Here is a 16,827-nt window from a genome sequence, read left to right as displayed (position 1 = left end):
TCGACGTCCCCATTTTCCTAACGCTTATCGTCGAAAGTTGATACACGTAACGACGTTATTTCGGTGCGATTATGTAAATATTGTTTGTGCCTCGGTAAATAAGCAACAAAAAAACGTAACGAGCGTCGAAGAAAATTTGTACCGACACTTTTCATTGGTTCGCAGGTTTCTGCGTGGTACAAAGACCGACCCAGAGTCATCAGTACATTCGCGAGGGCAAAGGAAAAAGGGTGAGTCATCGGGCTGCGTGAGGAGTTTGCAATTATAAATTTAACGCAAATCCGATATTTCGTTGTGAAAAATACCAACGATAATAATGAAAATACATCGGTACGCTCACTCGTGAACGGAAAACGATCGTGGGATTTTGAGCAGAGTCGAACATCCAAGTGATTGTCCGACTCAATGGAGTGGCCAGATATAAAAAAAATCCCAGAATACGCGCTCGTCAATTTCTCGTTCAAAACATGTGAAAGCATGTGAAAAATTCGCTGGCAACGTACTCGAGGGCGCGTTGTAAAATGTTGAAGTAACGTTGAAAGCCTCATGGAAATATGACCGCTGGAATTCCGTGAGGATTTTCGAAAACAAAGTCCACTTCGAACTGAACACACAGTACTGAAAGGAATCGGAGAACGTTCAATTAGTACGCTTGCAAAAGGGAACAAAAAGATTTTACATTTTTCATCAATTAGTCAAATAATCGTACACGTAAACGACCTCGAAGGTAGGAGAAAATGAACGAGCATTCCCGAAACAATAATTCTTCAGAATTTCATTAAATTAACATCCAATTAAAAAACACGAATGAATTGTTCAATTGAAAACAATACCAGTACTCTTGCCAATTGTGAATGTATCGAAAGGAGGAAACAAAAGGTTTCGCAACATTGATAAGAACGTAATTGTAAATGAAGAACGAATAAAAATAATTTTTTAATGCTTTTTGGATCAGCTTTACCGAGATAACGAGCCAGAATGTTCGGAGCTTTGTCAGTGCGGCGAGGGCGAAGTGCTCGTATGCAACACTATATGCGTAAAGCCATCACCGTGCAAGACCGACTTCGCGTTTTACAACCATGCCGCGCCCGCTTACCAGGCTTATCGTGGACGTTGTCTCTGCTACAGCGGACGATTCATATGCATGCGGCCCTCGCCCGGTGAGTAATAAGCCATTTTCCTCACTCTCTGTGTCCTGCATAGGAGTACACGAGCCAACAACTTCGGGGTTGACATCAACCGCGACAGTTGGAGCGTACCTCGTAGACAAATGTCCGGTTGATGAGGCGACAGCAAAAACGCACGAAGTTACATCAACTTTCAAATAATACGGACTTTCCATTTTTCGTCTCCGTTATTTTACTTCGAGATCATCCGTGTTATTCGACGCGACTGCGTTTCCACTGAACTTTCAGTTCCGTTTTACTCTCCCGTGGTGATTGAGATAAATATTCTGGTTACCGGGAGAAAATTGCGTTTTCGCAAAATTCATTACGGAAAATGCGACAATTTTTTTCCCACGAAAACGTGGCTCATAAAACTTTGCCAATTCGATTATATTGCGACTCGAGGAAATGTTGCCCTGAAAAACCCAAGTGCAAATTTGTACCAGCGTGGTGTCTACGGGCTAAAACAGTTTTCAAAAAAAGGTGTAGTCACGTTGGAATCCAATATGGCCGATGGCGTTTCAGACCCTTGAAAAACAGATGAAAAAAGCCAATTTTTAAAATCAAGTTATTAAATTTACGTTGCATTTTTATAAATGAACATTGACGTTTCTCGTTTACTTTTCTACAAAATCTGTCGTAGGCATGAATTTTTATATTTTTTCTTACAGCTGTAAAATACCCAATTTCGTTGATCAAACTCCCTCGTTCGTCAATCAACGAAAAAAATATTCGACCTACTCACCATTTTAAATCCACCAAAATGGATTTGGTTGAGGCTTTTTCCCAGAAAATTTCTGCAGATGAAACGATGATCCAAAAGAAATGGTCTCTGCCGCTGTTTAGCTTGTTGAAGCACGAGCAATTAAATCCAGATGTGCAACCCAAGACGTTCATTTTTCGTTGGCGCTCGTTACACACGATGCTTTATATCGCGTTGTCTTCTATTTTTTCTTTTCTTTGTTCACCCTTGTTTGTTTTATTATCCTTACATTTCCGCGAGTAGAATTGCGAGAGCACGCAGAGCTCGGAACGTCAATGAGTTTTACGATACAATAAAAGGGCCCTTCCGCGATGTATAATATTACACTCAGGCTTTGCTGCTCGTGGCCAAGGAAAATGGATTTATATAGGTCATCAAGGGGAAGCTGGACTACGGCGCGGAACCGGGGTTCCACGATAACCTCGTTGCGACCATACGCACTTTGCTCTCTCCCCTTTTCCTTTCTCTCTCTCTCTCTCTCTCTCTTAATTATCCGCACATTTGATTCGCTTTCTCAAGCAATTATCCTGCTCGCGAACGACGAGGAATGAAGTCCCACGTCGTCTGGACACTGCGGAGTTAAACTGTCAATAAAACTCTAATCCGAAAGCGTTCTTCTCATGCAATGTTTGTCGGTTTATCGTACGCAGAGGCCTACAGCATACCTCACGGAGTTTTCATGTTCCTGGGATACAGCGAGGCCGACGAAACGATGCTGAGGCCCCACAACAACCTGACAGTCCTCGACGCGGTCAACTCCCTGGACAAATTCATGCGCGAGGAAGTCAATAACCAGGTAATATTAACTGCTACGAAGAGGAAATTACTAAGAAGAGGAAAAAACTTTTGAGAAATGCTTGCACGTTGTTTCCATTGTACTACGCGGAATTATGCGTTTCTGCTCGTCTGCGAGCACTAACTTGTCTGTATGCGTGTGCGAGTGTGCATTTGTACGGATATAATAGTGATGTTGGAATCGATTTAAGCAGACGGTGTGCACCCTCTTCCTGTACAACGTTACGAGGGAGAATGTAATTGCGGTAGCACGTCTCGGCGGGGATAATCCAGCCTTGAATAGCAGCCAGGCACAGAGCCTGCAGCACCTGCTACGCGTCAAGGTAAGTGAGAGGGAACCTTTTACCTACAATATTGTTCTATATTCGTATTTCGCAAAATTACACTGACAGATTGTGGAATGTATGTATGCAGGAAAAATGAAAATTTCAAAGTTGCGGAAATGAAAAAATAGGAAGAATGAGAACGCTGATATAATTTCGGTGTCAAAGTTATGTCGTTTGCCTGAAATGAGATTTCAGGAAAAATTGAAAATGCCAAGAGTACCGGTAGAATGCGGGTGAAAATCGTTTTTTCATCATTTTTTTCATTTTTATTCAATTGTTTGTTGAATTTCAGACCTCGGAGCCTTTCCGTTGGCTTTTTTTTTACAGTTTCACTTTTGAAAGCTCCATTTTGGAGGAGACGCGAAGAATCAGCTGTGCGTGGATCGCAATCTGTTTATTTCTGGAACTCTGAACTTTGGAACGACGCGTTTTTAGAGTCCTGTGAAATATGGAAATGAGTGTTATTCAATAACTCCGGAATTTACGTCCAAGTTTTCGAAAAGTTGAGTTTCACATGGTCGTGACGAGACTTCAATTACCTTAATGATCCCGCAGTCGTTAAAAGGCTCGTGTACCGAACGAGAAGCGCAGGAAAGCAACGGAAAGTAGTACTTTCACTGAGGACCACGCGCCGGACTCATGGTCTGAAAAACTGGAATGAACGCACAAGAAAAGATCATAAAATCGTTGGGAACATAATTATTCTCCATTTTCATCTGAATTATAATCACCCTCAGGGTTATAACAACGCACTAGTTTTCTTTGGACTTTCGTCTTGGCGGTCTGGCGGATCGCGGGGACTCACGTACCACCGGGTAGAATAAAAAGGGCGCGAGTATAAAATGCGAAGGAGAGAACTCGAAACAAATCCTAGTCTCGTTAACTTTCTATCCGCAGCGGGGTTAGTTAACGCGTAAACATTAATTACTCGTTTACGTGAACAGCGGAGTGTGTACTCGCGTGCACACCCTGACAAATGTGTATTATGTAAATGGCTCCAGACGTGCTTTCCTCGCACGAGGACTAAAAATGTGTTTGGTGTATCGCGCGGCGTTATTCACGCCTCGTGTCGTACTCCTCGCTCGACAAACTTTCTCTCGAGATTCATGCTAAAATGTCGGTACCCAAAGAGCGTTGCGACGATACAGAAATCCTTGAAAAACGTGCGTCTCTACTTTCTTCGATTTTCCTTCGAAACGGAAGCGTCAAAAATCCGATTTCAATGCTTTTTTGCCCCTTTTCAAGAGTCAAATCTGTAGCGCAAAAATTAGCAAATTATTATCGAGCAAGGGAAATGTGGGGGGGAGTAGTGAGCTCGTGACGTCAAGAAACGCGTCGTTCTCGAACAGAATGAGGCATCTTGACTGGGTCTCTCCACCACATCGACTCCTGCCTAGCCCTTGCGAAGGTGCACTTCGGTGCACTTCTGAAATTACCCGTCTATTTTACTCTCTCCCTTGTTCCGTCGCGTCTCTTTCGTCACGAAAGCGAAGCTTCCCAACGCAATTCCGGGGTGCTATCGTCAACGCCTGGGGCCAAAAGACGTCGTGTAGCAACATCACGGAGCAACGCGAACGTGCAAATGCGTTCCTCGCCCCGTGGATTTATACGAAGAGCCTCGGCGAACCTTCAGCCAGTTTTGTTCGCTGCTCGACGTGCTTTTTTCCTCGAGACTGATTCACCGCGACCGGAAGACACTCTATTTTAATTCATTCCTCCCGGTATTTCCCAACAATTGCTCTCTTCCTGGCTGGAAATAATGTTTTCATTGGAGCCCAACAAGAAAAATGCTTGAGCGTTACGCTGCAGTAGAAAAATCCACATGAAACCCGATCGAATGTAATTCAGCTTATTCCCCAGATCCTGATTAATTATATTCGCACAAAAACGTTGCAGAAACAGCACACCGATGCAACATCCTCCCCGACACATGCGCCCTTATTCCACTCGATGCGGACTCGCCAACGAGAAACCGGGGAAAAACATTCCTGTGATAAATTCCCTGTACAAATCCACTCGAATTACGAGTCCTCGCATTCACGGGGGCTCGAAATAACGCCAAAACACCGGGAAGAGAAAAATCGTTAAAAACGAGTTAAATTCCTGGAGATTTTCGTGTTCGGGCGAGCTCATTTCCATCATCGCGGATCCATACCCACATTCATAAGGAAACAGGAGGCAGTGAAAGACTCGATGTACATTTGGAGTAACGAGGATGCAAAAGTTTGTTTGTGAGCAAAGAGAAAGAGGAAATTCCGAGAGCAACTACGTGGGAAAGTCGCAAGGGGGGGAGTGCTTAGTTTTCGTGGAGTGTATATATTCAGAGGCTGATCAGAGTCGTCGAGGACTCGAGGCAGCGTCGCATCGAAGGATCGTTCTCTCGAAGACACGGAGATCCGCGGAGGGAGTACGGCAAGGGAGAGCAAGCGGCGGGTGCGGCTTATCAAAACGTCGTCTATGATACTTGAGCGGGTTTCGTGAGAGGAAATCTCTGCGGCCAGTTTGTGTACTCGAACAAGAGGACTCTCGATGGATCCCCATGTGTACGTTGAAATTCCAATATTTGTCAGAGGCAGAACTTTTAGCGTGAATATCTCTCGCGCAGTCTCTCTCACTTGCTTTTACACAAATGAGCATTTATTAAGGTTATTGCGACGTGCATCAGCCGCAGTAAAGAAAAGCCTTAACGAGCGCGCTGCTTCCAATGGAAGGGCCCTATGAACCGCGGCGCGGTGACCCGAAAACTGCCTTGACAATGCCGAAATACAGTTTCAAACAATCTTCACCACAAATAGATCATTTTATTCTCCGTCTCTCTCTCTCTGACTCTCTCGCTTGGGCTCGTTCAGTCGAAGGACTCTGTACACGTGTACGGAAGGACACTACGATTGTATGCAGAGAGTGTCCTCGGAATGGAAGCCAAAAAAATGGGCGATGAATGACGAAATTTGGGAAAAAAGAGTGAATCTTCACTTTCGCAGTGTATGAGCTCAGATGAGGAGACGTTTTGACGATTAATGAGGCTAAAAATGGGTCGTAGGTTGAAGAAATGCTTCGAGATTAATTATTTGTTGCTGATTCTTTGTTACTCTGTCGCAGATTCGCTCCACGATAACAAGTTCCATGATCTGTGGTGGATTTACATTTCAGATTTCATGGATTATAAATTCTGTGTAATCTCACCTCTGAAAGGAGACTTTCAGGGCACCCTGAGGATGTGATCCACGGTGATTCTCCACCTGGCACTGCATTATTTCAATTAAACCATGCTCCGTTGACGCGCTCGTTGCTTTGTGAGAATTTGCAGTTATTGGAGTAATTATATGGCCGTTAGAATGTATGCACAATGTCTGAAGAGCTTTCTGCAAATGTAGTGGTCGTTGTAACCGAATGAGGGGAAGGGATGAACACACAGAACTCGAACAAGTAGCGGAGAAAATGAGGGACAAGGGAGAGGGAAAGGGAATGCCGACCAATGCCGAGAATGCGTCGCGATATTCCGACTAAAAATCGTTCAACATCGCATTTTTCTACTCTATAAATTTTCTCATGTAAGTTAATACCCATCCTTTCAGATCCAACGCACCGGCATCATTAGACTTTATGAAAATTCCTATCATTTTTGACCTTTCGTTTCTGAACTATTTTCTTCTCTCTCTTTATTCCTCTTTTTATCGAACTTTGCTATTTCTACGGCATTATTCGTATCTTTATTAAATATTCAGTCAAACATTTTTCTATAAATTTCCCCCAAAAATGCTGTTCCGATTGAAATATCAGTGGATAAAATTGACGAGTAATCGGAGGAAAGAGGCAGGACCGTCGAAAATTAGTCAATTCCAAAAATAGTTTGACACTAAAATAATAATTTTTATAACAATCGATTGATTTCCCTGAGAGCTCGTGGTTCTTTGCACAACAAATAATCGATTTTCTTAAGAAAGTCTTGATATTTAAACAGAGTTTACATGGATAGTCGACCGACCCGTATATTAATTTGCAATCAATTGACAAATTGTTTCTTCTTCGCTCGCGTCATTCCTGTCAGTCTTCTATCTTTTATCTTGATCCATTTCCCTTTGTATTTTCCCTCTCTCCAATGCGATTTTTGACATAAAAACCTACAGTATTTTCGCCAGGGACGAACGAAATTTCGAGTTCAGTCAGCAATCAATGACTTGTAATTTCATTCGCTAAAAGATGAGTTGAAAAAATGTATTTACAATTTCGAATTAGTAGCTCTGACGTGGATATAACTATATTTTTAATTAGTGAGTAAAAATCGGTCCAATTTAGACACCCATAAAATACGATCCTTCGGGCATGATCTGCCTTAATCATCAGTGGCTGTTGCGTTCCGTTTTTCGAAGCACGGAGATAAATGAACTGTGGAAGTCTCAGCGATAGATTTTATTTTCAAAGAAAAATGATGAGCTCCGCGATCCCCGCGGTGATGATCCTAAAAAAAGAGTTATTATTGCTCCGCGTTCGGTCTCGATAGCTAGCGAAGTAGTTGATCGCGAGGGTAGATGAAAAGCGGAAAGAGAAAGACCGCAAGAGGCTTGATCGAGGGGGAGAGAGAATGAGAAAAAATCGGATTGAAGAAGCGAGATTGGTGAGATCAGTGTTTCTCGAACTCAACGATCACCCCGAGGCTACTAAGTCGACCTTTCCGAATTCCGAGACAGTTTCAAGCCTCCTACTGTTGGAGAGCCAGCACGCGTGATGGGGTTACCGGTTCTTTACCCCGGAGCTGGACTGACAGGGGGCGATTTAGCCAACCTCATACTTCCTTCGCTTCTATATCGCTTGTAAAATTATACGAGGTGGTCGAAAAGTCACACGCGATACACTTTCGATCCTCCCTTTAAATATGAGACTACACTTTCCGGTGCGGCGCTGTACTCGCACAAACGTCTTGGCTTTTCCTCTCATTTCTCTGGACCCACCCCCCCCCCCTCCTCCCGCTCCTCCTCCTTCCTTCTCCCCCTTACAGACTTTATCCACGACAGAGCCTGAACCTCGGCTCCTCCCTGAGCCAAACGGCTCGTTCGATGAATCGAAGATACTTTTTTACTTTTTCCGTCTTTCTCTTTCCTCGTTCGTTCGCTTAGTTTTTTGTTTTATTCCGGCGCTGGTGCTTCAGTGCCGGATGAACCGAACTCCCGTAATCCCGGCAGACGACCTCTCTACTCACGTTATTTGGCTCTTGGCCCTTATCCTCTCACGGTACAACGCGACGTATATATACGCATCGCGAATACTCCCGAGGTCGCACGAGGAAGGGCGCCCCTGTAAGAGCATTCCGCATCCTCGCCAAGCCCTTTTAGATCGAAGACGACGAGCCGTCTATATAGAGACGAATAGCACGAGCACAGTATTAACCTCGCTTTCAAGACGCTCTTGAGTCATCGCTCGCTACTGCAAAGCTGCCCTTTTTCCGTATTTTTCGTTATTCTTTTGTTTTGATTTTTAAAAATTTTTTTTCCGCTCACTCCGAGACCACGTTTATGCTCTCGTTCTCAAGGCATACTCGGTGCACAGAAAATCCTCCCCTTCGCGATAATATCGCTCGGGAAACGAAATCCGTATATCTATACTCGCGTAGCACCTCCCCCTGTATATACATACAGATTTAATCGTGCAAATGCGAATGTGCCCGTGGCCCTTTCGACCCTTGTCGCAAAAGAGTGTGTCACGAAATGTCGTGACTCTCGCCACTTCCGCAAAAGCCCCGGACTTTCTCTCTTACCCGAAGTGTACAAGCTTTTTCTTCCTTTTTTTCTTCTGCGTTCACTACTTTTTATTATTTTTCTTTTCTCCGTATCGATTTACTAATTTCAGCCTCTCTCCCGGACTCGCCCTCCCTCTGTCTCTCTTCTGGCCTCTCCCCCTGCCACCGGCTCTCGTACTCACATTCGGTCGAGTTGTGAAAATTCGATCGTAAAAACCTGCGCCCCCGCTCGCTCCGCAACCTTCCACTTTTTATCTCGCATTTATTCAGAGCGGTGAATTTAAAAATCGGAGAAATTAAAACCGCGCGTGCTTCTTGAACTGAGGCACGAGCGATCAAGCTCGGCCCCGATAAGACACTTTCTTCGCGTTTCGATTCCATTAAACGCCAGCCGACTTCCCAAGTTTCAGCACAATATTCGAGCCAGTCTCACTCGCGAGTCGGGAAAAACCGAGCCGGATTCTCCGTCGTCTCTTCGCCCCCTCCGTCGATCATCCTCTCCAAATTTTGTCTCTACTCAGCACCAACGATCTCGGAACTCTCGACACAAAATGCTCGCAACTTCCAAGAGGAACGTACCGGCGGAAGCATCTTGAAATCCGAACGGAGGAAAAAATAGACGCGCCGAAGGTCAAACGAACGTAGAGAAGAGCGCGGGAGATAATTGCAACGGGAAACAGAGAATCTTGAAGAAAGCTTTAAGCGCGCATCCACACGTACAGCGTGAGTGGTGGCCGAGAGGACAGAGGTTGGCTCACGAGATCGATACTCAGGGATGCAGGCCCGTAGGTGGCTTTATTGGCTTTATGCCAATGCCGGAGCTATCTATGTGGAACACCTGCGCGTGTACTACATCGAACTACATAAATATCTATGTGTATATAGATTAATGTGTTCCCCCGCGACTTGGCCTACACTTAGTCCTTATTCGTGATAGAAAGAACCCGATAGAAGGGAGTGCAGAAGGGGCTACTGCGCGTCCAAGACTTTGGCTCGAATATTAGATTTTGTAGGAAGCAGATTGGAGTTGCTGGGGAATGAAAATATTGTAAGTCGCCCCGGTGACGCGACAAGGAACGAAGCTTCGAACCCCTCGAAGGGAGCTTCCGGAGGAGCCTGGATCGAGATCCGAAGAAAAAGCTTGGTCGCTCGTCAGAAAATGACTCGAATGAGGAGCCTGAAAATGGTGGAAACAGAGCTGGCTCTCATAGGAATGGAATTTCGTTTGAAATCTTATGTAGACGAGAGGCAATATTTTATGGTAGTTTATACAGTACGCAGGTATCGGTGAGAGTATCGAGAGCGAATGGCGAGGAGCGAGCGAGCTGGAAGGATACTTCCGGCACGTTTATACCTAAGGGGTTGGAGGGCGGGCTCGGCTTTCGATGAAATAACCCAAATTCGTGTATAACATATCGAGAGCCCGGAGTATAGGTGTATAGACGTCGAGCGATATGTCGAGCTTATCGACATTTCCGGGCTGGATATGTGTATCCGGAGAGAAATGCAATCGGCAAAAATGGGACTTACAATAAAAATGCTAAATTCAATCTTTTCAAGGGTTCGAGAGGAAGGAAGGGCTGCGGAGCAGGCAGTAGGTGAACGTGGAATGAGGTATGTTCGCGAAATTCCGGCGCATAGAATCCGCGTGCTCGAAAGTAAGAAAGGATCCCTCGGAGAAAGAACAATTGCAGGATCCTGACGGTATAAACGAAAAATCGAAGAGTGAATTTCTCCCTCTTCAGATCTCTAATTTTCCACGTCGGAGAGTAAGCCTCCTAATGAAATGGGTTACTATTTTCCAGTGTTCGTAGGATGGCTTACTTGTTTCATCGAATCGCCTGTTATATTCAACAAAAGTATGGGGCTCATCCTCCATTCAAACTTCCCAAGACCATCAACCCCGATACGGATCAAAAGATAATCGAAGCGATGTGCCCTTCTCTCGCTCCTCTTCACTCCCCCGATTCATTCTCTGAAATTTAATTAAGTGCCGGATGGCAAGCTGAGATTCGTGAATGGGCGCGGGGGGTTGAGAACCGATGAAGGCATTCTCTTTCAGCCCCATTGAAATACCCATCGCTGTATTCCTATTTACGTGTATATCGCGTACAAAGTGTAAAGTAATTCGCTCTCGCGATCGAATTCGAGGAGTCGAACGGCGACGTTCGATTGAAAGGATTGTTGCTTTCTCATCGATGCGTATATAGCGAGCGCTGAGAACCGCTCTCGTTCTCGACCCGCTCGGTGTATATGAACCGAGTGGATCTGTCGCTCCCATAACCAAACATTTTCTATTTCAATGGCCCCATCGTTTCGTACCTCTTGACAGGGAGGGAAGAAAGGCGCGTGCGGGAGGAGCAGGAAACGGAGCAGAGACGATTGTCAAAGCTCGGGAGTGCGGAGAGCTCGCTGCGATTTCTTGAGAACAAAAGGAAAAAGTATTCGCAGCGAGGCTCCTGAAAATGCGACCTTTTCGATAAATAGGTCGTTACGATATCGAAAGGTTTTGAGGCCGAGAAGATACCGTGCACGAGCCTCGGCACGATTCGTTCCCGACCGTGTCGCTCGTCTTCGAACAAACAACGGAAATTCGCGCAGTTTCCGCAGAGTCCGAAATTTCTGTACGCTTATTCCTTGAACAGTCTCGTGCGAATGATTCCAGCGGGAATCGGGCTCGCGAACACGGGCGAACGTATGTGCCAGCAAAAAGATAGGCGACGCCGGCAGCGCGTGCTGCTTTTCCATTGAGATAAGAGAGATACAATTCATCGGGCGATGTAGTCGATAATTAAAGTTGGCCTATCCACGGCTGCCAACGGTATCTCGCAAACGGGCTGCGAACTTGGCCGTAAGATAGGAAGAGCGAGAGCGGCCGCGGAGGTTTTGAAGAGCTAGACGGGAATAGAGAAAAAATATCGCTGACTTAGGACGGGGGGCCAAAGGCTGACGGCCTCCCGAGGCCCGAGGACGTCCCGTCGAAGGGCTAGGTCGCCCGCAATCTTGATATTTACTCGTGGCAAAGGGGCAACCTGCGAAAGGCGCGGATCAAACATTTCGCGTGTTGGAGGACGCCGAAGTACTTTACCACGTACAACATCGAGCCCCGCGTACAGATATAGCTTGAGCAGGAAGTCCTTTATCGACATGCGCTTACGTGTTTGCCGACGTTATTAGAATTCCTTTCCTTCCAAGAATCGACGAGGCGTCGAAAGTATACTTCTTTCCTTTCTCCACTATTTTCCTCTCACCCCCGCCGTTTCCCCACTGCGCTTTCCACCCCTTTTTCTCCATGATTTTTGTTGCCTGTCGTACAACCCTTTGCCTCCCCTTCTCCCGCCCGCCCGCCGCTTTAGACTCGGTTTCTCTTTAAACTCACCCAAAAGCCTGCATTCCCTCTCCAGCGACTCGCTCCTTCCTCTTGTCAAGAGAAAATTAATTCCCCGGGCTCGCAGGGAGTCCGTTACGTTGAGGATAACCACCTCCTCGTCCCAATTGTCCTATCCGCTCTTCCAACATTCTTTCACACTCTCCGTACCTCCGCTCCTCCACCGCTCTCGTAACCAAGATGTAAAAAAACTCGCTATGAGAATCCCCTTGAAAAAATACGCGTACCACAGTGCGACGACGAATTCGAATGAAACATTTGCGGGTAATATTTCACGTGGGATTGTCGGAGGGAGAATAATCGAATTGTAGAAAAATTGAACTGAGGAGTACACATTTTTATTCTCTGGTTCGTTATTTCATTTCGTTTCTTTTCGGTTTTACACATTTTTTCAGGTCTGACGGGTTGTTAATTTTTTCCGACCGCTCGTTATTGTTTCGTTATTTTTATTTCATTTCTTTTCGATTTAACACATTTTTCCATTTTCGATAGTCCTTTTTTTTCGTTCGCTCGTTATTTTTTCAACCGACATTTCGTTTCCTTCGTTTCCATTATTAGAAATTTTCCTATTATTTCATATCGCTACTGTTTTTTTTTTTTTTTTTTTGTAGAATCTTGTCGAGTTACGAAATTTTTTGGTTGTACAACCGTCGTTGTTGTATTTCATTCCCATACTTTTTCCCAACTCCATTGTTTTCAGGGTTTGCCATGTATTTTGAGGGGGATCATTGAAAAATGTTTTTTCCGTGGTACTTTTTCAAGGAATTGTGAACACGCCGACATTCTTGTGCTCCGCATTGCTGCAAATTTCGTTTTTCTTTACTTTTCTCCTAAAATTCGCTTCGAAGGGAGCTCGATTGTTGCGCACACCGAAGACATAAAGCTAGAAAAAAAAGCGAGCTAAAAATATCGCAAACTCGTAGAAAAGGTGCGCGCGGGAACGGTCGTAGGCGACATTCGCAACGCACGGGAGTGTGAAATAGTCGAGCAGCACTTGACGCCTCTTCACGGCCATAAATAGTGGTCGCTACGCGGTGCGGAGAAGCTTGAGCTAGTATTTATGATCGCCATTCGATATCGTCGAATGGCAGAAGCTTAACTGTAAACACGAATTATCGATAATTGAGTTTGTTATAGCAGATTTCTGATAAGCTGTGTCCACACAAGTGGGCTGTGCGCGTTCGTCAAAAGTATTGGCAAAAATAAGTCGAGTCGGTTGTCACCGTGCAGGAGGAAGGAAGGGGCCGCGAGGGGGCGCCTCTGCTGGTCGTTGGGGAAGAAAAAATGACAGCGGAGCGAGAGGGAGCAGCGAAATTCGGAAGGAGTAGAAAAAAATCGTCTCCGCGGATGTACGCGGACAGAAAAACTTTTTTTCCGCCCATAAACATCGTTCGTTGAGATCCGCGAATTGCGGTAGAGAAAAAACTGACGTAGCTTCCCGGCTGTTATTCAGGCACGATTAATCCGAAAAAAAGTGAAAAAAGCAGCCTGCGGAGGTCGAGGAGGGTATGAAACTTGGTCAAATTGGGGTGGAATAGCTCGTGTTTGAAATATCGCCGTCAACACGATACGTAGCCATATCCAAGCTCTCTCGTTACCCCTTCTGTTTGCACCGGCTCGCTCGAATGGAATCTGAAGTCGAGAGGCGAGGAACCCCCGCTATCGGGGGTCGGCAACGATTGAGCGCACTGCTCGCGCTTGCGAGCCAAACAGTCTCGATTTAAAAAACGTACGCGCTCCCTCAAGCGTGTGTGAGTATACACAGCACAGAAAAGGAGCAGCCTCTTGGCACGCGATCCAACGAAAACGCGAGGTGATCGCTTGTCGTCGTTGTCGCCCGGTATTTTAAGGTTCATAAAAGAGCCTTGATTATGTCACAAGCCTCCTCGTCATCGTATTTTACTTTTACGTTTTCTCGATTCCACCCTCTTCTGAATAAGTATTTTCATCCCTCGAAATAGCAATTCACGAAAGGATGAAAAAAAACCTTTTGAAAAAAAAAAAACATTGAGACTCGAGTCTGTGTCGAGTGAATTGCGAGAGATAAAAGCTTACGAAATGAAAATATCGAAAAATGGTGCATTTTGAAGACCTTTATCTGCACTGGAACTCCACTGAATCAATTGACTCCGTTTCTTCTTTTCAATAAAATCGATCCGATACGAGCTTGGATCAATATGAAAAGAAAATTGAAAAATCGAATAATCCTGCCTCCGTATTGAATTAAAAAGCAGGAAAAAAAAGGAAAAATTCAAGCCTGTTTTTTCGTACCAGTTACCTCGTCTATAATTGGTAGAGCAACTCAAAAGAGTTTCACTCTCGATCCCTCCGAGCACAAAGAGAGTAAAAAAAGGAACGCAAGGGAGAAAAAAATATTCCAGAAGTCTCTCGAATGCGTTCATAGTTTGGAATGTAGCGATGAAAAAAGAAGAAAAAAAATTATCGGATTCCGGCGATTTTTACAACTCCGACGTCTCGTGAAATTTTGCCGGAACGTTGAACACGAACGCGGGAAACAGGAAAGGATGGGAAGGGAAAGTAACGAGGCATACAGAAGAGACGCGGAGCGCTATGGAGAGGGCCAGATGGAAAAAGTATGTGTGTGCCAACGGAGAGAGGGACGGAGGGCGTAAAAACGTCGGTGCTCTCTCGTATCGAAGAGTCGCCCCGGTCCCTCCTCGCTTCGTTCCTGCCCCTGATTTCGAGCCCGACGTTATTCCTACTTCATGAACGTCTCTCCAAAGAGTACTTTCGAATTATAAGTAGACGAGTTTTCCTTATTTCGACGCCTCTTTATTTTTCGAGTCAATGTACACGTGGATCCTTCGTTCATCGATATTTTTCTGCAGCAATGAAAATTAAGGCTCTTGTACACCGAGCAAGAAGCAAGCTCTCAGAGGCAGTGACTTTCCGATTGGAGGAAATTTGATTTGAAACTCGAGCTCATTCTCCGGGAAGCAAAATCATCCGAAAGATGCTTCGAAGTGATTTTCCATCGTCCCTGATGAGTCGCAGTCGCTCCCCTGCCCCTCCAGGTCCCCGCACACCTCAAAGCGATTCCTGAAGCCTTTGATCAAATGATGGAACGAAAAAGAATGGAAAAAGAAAACAAAGATGGGAATGGATATCGAAAAAAGTTGTAAAAGCGGCTTGGCCAGTGGCTCGTCACGCATAGGAAATGAGTTCGGTTTCCGCCCTCCGTCAAAAGGCACACGTACGAGAGCCCCGCCACCCTTCGTCTTATGTACTTTGAACTGCACATGTTTGTTTGCCTGCTTCTCTCGTTTTTGCACTTTTTCTACTTGGTGAAGTGAAAAGGCTCTCAGCGCTTATTCCTCGGCTCTATTTTTATGCGCCGGAGACATTCTCTCTTCTGTCCTGGCTGCTCTGTGTCGTTGCAACCTTTCGTGATGGAACGCCCCAGGAATCGGTGCGGCGTCGCAATGCTCGTCTGGGTTGCGTCCTTTTCGACGAATCATCTAATTTATTTGCCCAAAGAACGAATATTTGTCTCGACTGTTCGCGATATTAAATCGATTGGAAATTCTCAACTCTTTTTCGAGTGAATTCACGCGGAGTAACAAGACGAGAAATTTCGTAAAATTAAAAATGCTGCATCGTCGAGCCAGATTCAACCGGCATGATTGGAGGGAACGCAGCAAATAAGCAGGAGAAGAATAATCGGGTGGAAGGGAAAGGGAAGGAAATGCGAAGAAAAAGAGGTTTTGTCGTCCTCCAGATCGCCCTGACCTTTCATCCCTCGGCGTAACACGTTGACGCGATCTCCTGTCCGCTCGACCTCTTCGCTATCCCCCGGAAGATATCCAATTAGTCGACTATTAATAACGGATTCCCGCCTCGTCGTGGTCGCCCCCTCGCTTCTCCGCCCCCAACGTAATGCCATCCCTTCTCGCTTTCGACGTTCTCCTATTTCTCTCTCGAATCATCCCTATTTCTGGCATCCCACTTCTCCGAGAAACAAGGCCGCATTCGTCACTCGTAAAATCTCAAGAAAGCCATCGCTATGTCAACGAGGATTCTCCAACGGTTCTCTCTCCTTCTAAACAATTTTCCGGTGTATCAATTTTCGAGATGAATTTCCGGTATCAATTCTACAGCCGCGCGAGGCCAAGAATTTTTAAAATAACCCCTCCGAACAATACCACAGACTCGAGACTCGCCCACGGGCTTTCGAAGCTTATTTCTCAACTTCAGACCATCTTTATGAAAAAAAATACTAAAAAGATAAATTTTCGGACAGTTTACGCATTCGATATTTTCTCATTTTTCTCCAGGTACTTCTCAGAAGTGAATCCGTTCACGGGATCACTGGAGCATCCTAAATTCATCTGAATCCGACGTTTTCGGATCTTTCTTTTTCCTACTCTCCACAATAAAAATAATAAAAGGCAAATGAGAATTTAGGGAAAAAGTTGAATTGGAAACTTGGCAGCTTCCAGTCAACATATTTTCACTGCTCGTCCTTCGACTGCACTTTCCTGCGAGTTTGCACCAAGAATTATGAGGTTTTTGTCTAAAACATCATAGCAGCTTCGTTCTTTAATGAATAACAGTCCTGTGCAAATATTCTAAAGTTCAGAAATAATCCGTGATCAATATAAATCGAGGGATTCGAGCCGCAAACAAAAGTGATT

General features: G+C 45.2%; 1 protein-coding gene across 4 annotated transcripts in view; it reads left to right on the top strand.

The window, feature by feature from the left end:
- LOC122414559 (Glial cell line-derived neurotrophic family receptor-like) overlaps positions 1-16,827 on the top strand; it is a 203,647-nt gene that overhangs the window by 173,617 nt on the left and 13,203 nt on the right. For 2 of the 4 annotated variants that reach the window (XM_043425946.1, XM_043425944.1), the window contains 4 exons: positions 166-230; positions 956-1,160; positions 2,580-2,725; positions 2,916-3,047. In XM_043425946.1, the coding sequence (XP_043281881.1) occupies positions 166-230; positions 956-1,160; positions 2,580-2,725; positions 2,916-3,047 (548 nt within the window). The remainder of the gene's footprint in view (positions 1-165; positions 231-955; positions 1,161-2,579; positions 2,726-2,915; positions 3,048-16,827) is intronic. The other 2 variants (XM_043425945.1, XM_043425947.1) reach the window with 1 other exon arrangement.

This window comes from Venturia canescens, chromosome 8 (genome assembly GCF_019457755.1).
Source record: "Venturia canescens isolate UGA chromosome 8, ASM1945775v1, whole genome shotgun sequence".
NCBI lineage: Eukaryota > Metazoa > Arthropoda > Insecta > Hymenoptera > Ichneumonidae > Venturia > Venturia canescens.
Note: the sequence above shows the minus strand (reverse complement) of the source record. Positions and strands in the feature narration are given on the sequence as shown.